Source organism: Echinops telfairi, unplaced genomic scaffold (genome assembly GCF_000313985.2).
Source record: "Echinops telfairi isolate 266 unplaced genomic scaffold, ASM31398v2 ScPeMD7_7469;HRSCAF=8507_0, whole genome shotgun sequence".
In the NCBI taxonomy this organism is placed as follows: Eukaryota; Metazoa; Chordata; class Mammalia; order Afrosoricida; family Tenrecidae; genus Echinops; species Echinops telfairi.
The window spans coordinates 78,544,174-78,546,204 of NW_022111372.1; the positions used below are offsets into that span (position 1 = coordinate 78,544,174).

Consider the following 2,031-nt stretch of genomic DNA (forward strand, 5'->3'; position numbering starts at 1 on the left):
ATCTTCCAATGAAAAGTAAATTTATACTCCATCTCCTCTTAGGCCTCTCTTGGGTAGACTATCCATTACGTGAAACCAAAGTTAAAAAAGTGTAAATACTTGCCATTGCTAAACCCCAAAAGGTCACCTTACTTGATATGGATGGTGGGTTATTGCTATTTTGAGGTCCTTGCTTGTGTTTATTAGACTTGGAACACTCTAGTCCTTGAAATGAAACATTTTCATCTGAATGTAAGGGACTGTGTTACAGTTACTCTTCTGGAAGGTGAGAGTGAGCGCCTGTCAGATAAATATGAACTCTGAAGAACTCTGAGAATGACTCTATAACATTTTTTCATAAGTATGTCCGAGATAGAAATATATCTATACGGTGCCATCTTTGAAAACAGTATTGCTTGTTTATGTTTGTAAGCAGCCATCTCCTTGATTGCATTGATTTCATGGCACAAGAGCTATCACAATGGGCTGGGAATTTGATTGGATAGGATTCAGCCTTCTGAAATCATTCTTTAGTAATTGACTGTAAAATGCTGGCCAGTCAGGAATGAACTAAATCAGCTTTGAATGCTGAATTTGGTCTGGACATGAAGGAATGTGCAAGTTGAACAAAATTGTTGATACTCCTTTTTGGTGCTGTTCTATCACTTTGACAGCTAGCTCCCCCTCTCCACCCCTTTCTGTTTAAAGGAATTAATCAAGATGGTCATGTAAATGTTCTCATTTACCAGACTATGATTTTAGTGAGGTTGTGAAAATTAATCCATTCTTTGTTTGTACTGCGGAATGTTTTCTCTGTTCTGGTGACTGCTGTTTTCTTTTTCTTGCTCTTGTAATCCTGGCAGGCGTCAAACAGTGCTTCCTATATTCAGGATGCCTTTCAGCTACTCTTACCTGTGCTGGAGATTTCACTCATTGAGAGCAAGACTCAACTGCCGCAGGCATGAGCTGCAGGCCCTGTGCCTTTGTTAGAACATTGAAGAACTGAGGAGATTCAAGCTGGACTAGTGGCATGGTCCGGAAGTGCCACATTCTATTGGATGGATACTCATGCAGAAGCCAGGAAAGGGTTAGTTTAGTACTGAAAGATTCAGGCAGGAGAGCAAACTGTAAAAGGAAAGTTGTTGCCTTCCCTGCTTAGGCTCTCAACACTACTGTTCCCAGTTGTTATAATTAAATATGAAAACATTCCTTTGTAGAAGGTCCAAAGATAACAGCTCTAGAGGAAGGTCAGTGGGCACTCAGGAAAGTGCTTTTCTTTCTTTGGTAGGGTGCACAACACTAAAATTTTGCCATGAATGTAATTGGCTTTTTTCCAAAGGAGAAGGAACGTAATTTGACATTATAGAATTCATATGCGTAGCCTATTATTGGCATCTAGATTCTCCGGTCTAGAAATAAAATCTATGCCTGTAAGAAATTTGAGTATGTATAAACTCTAATGATTGCTCTTTATAATGTGCATTTTTAGAAATGGTTATAGAGTTGCATCTGTTCTATTCTAAGCAAAGAGTTGAGAATAAGGAGGAAGTTGTAGAAGACTATATATGTAACCACATAAATTAACTATTGCAGCATGCCCTTGACTTCAAATAGCACCCAGCCCCCATCCTAGGGTGATACATCTCAAGTTATAGCTGACTCTCACCTAACTGGATTCAAGACCATTAAGTGGAACTTGTAAAAATGTCTTTTCAGATATTCTGTTTCTTCAGGATATTTTTCATGCATACCCTATATGCAGGATAAATTCTATAACAGCCAACTCCAAAGGAGTGTTAAAGTTCCTTTAGTAATTGGAGTTTTTATTGTTTGAATATTGTTGAAAAGGACTATGGAGTCCTATGGAAATTATGTTCCTTTGTAACAGAATCTAACCTATAAAACAATCTATTTAATCCTCATTCCCTTTTGTTTGAATGCATTGCTTAGTATATTTTTAGATGTAACTTCTATCCGTAATTACAGCCTTAAGCTTCTCTTGCTCAGTTCAACAACTTAAGAGACTAGTGAGGGGCTATCTTCCTAAAGGTT

At 37.9% G+C, this 2,031-nt stretch overlaps 1 protein-coding gene across 2 annotated transcripts in view; it reads left to right on the forward strand.

Moving 5' to 3' along the window:
- FAM114A2 (family with sequence similarity 114 member A2) overlaps window positions 1–1,901 on the forward strand; it is a 38,225-nt gene extending 36,324 nt beyond the window's left edge. For both annotated transcript variants that reach the window (XM_045284625.1, XM_004696744.2), the window contains exon 13: window positions 843–1,901. In XM_045284625.1, coding sequence (XP_045140560.1) covers window positions 843–944 — 102 coding nt within the window. In that variant the 3' untranslated portion in view covers window positions 945–1,901. The remainder of the gene's footprint in view (window positions 1–842) is intronic.
- Window positions 1,902–2,031: the final 130 nt, after the last annotated feature.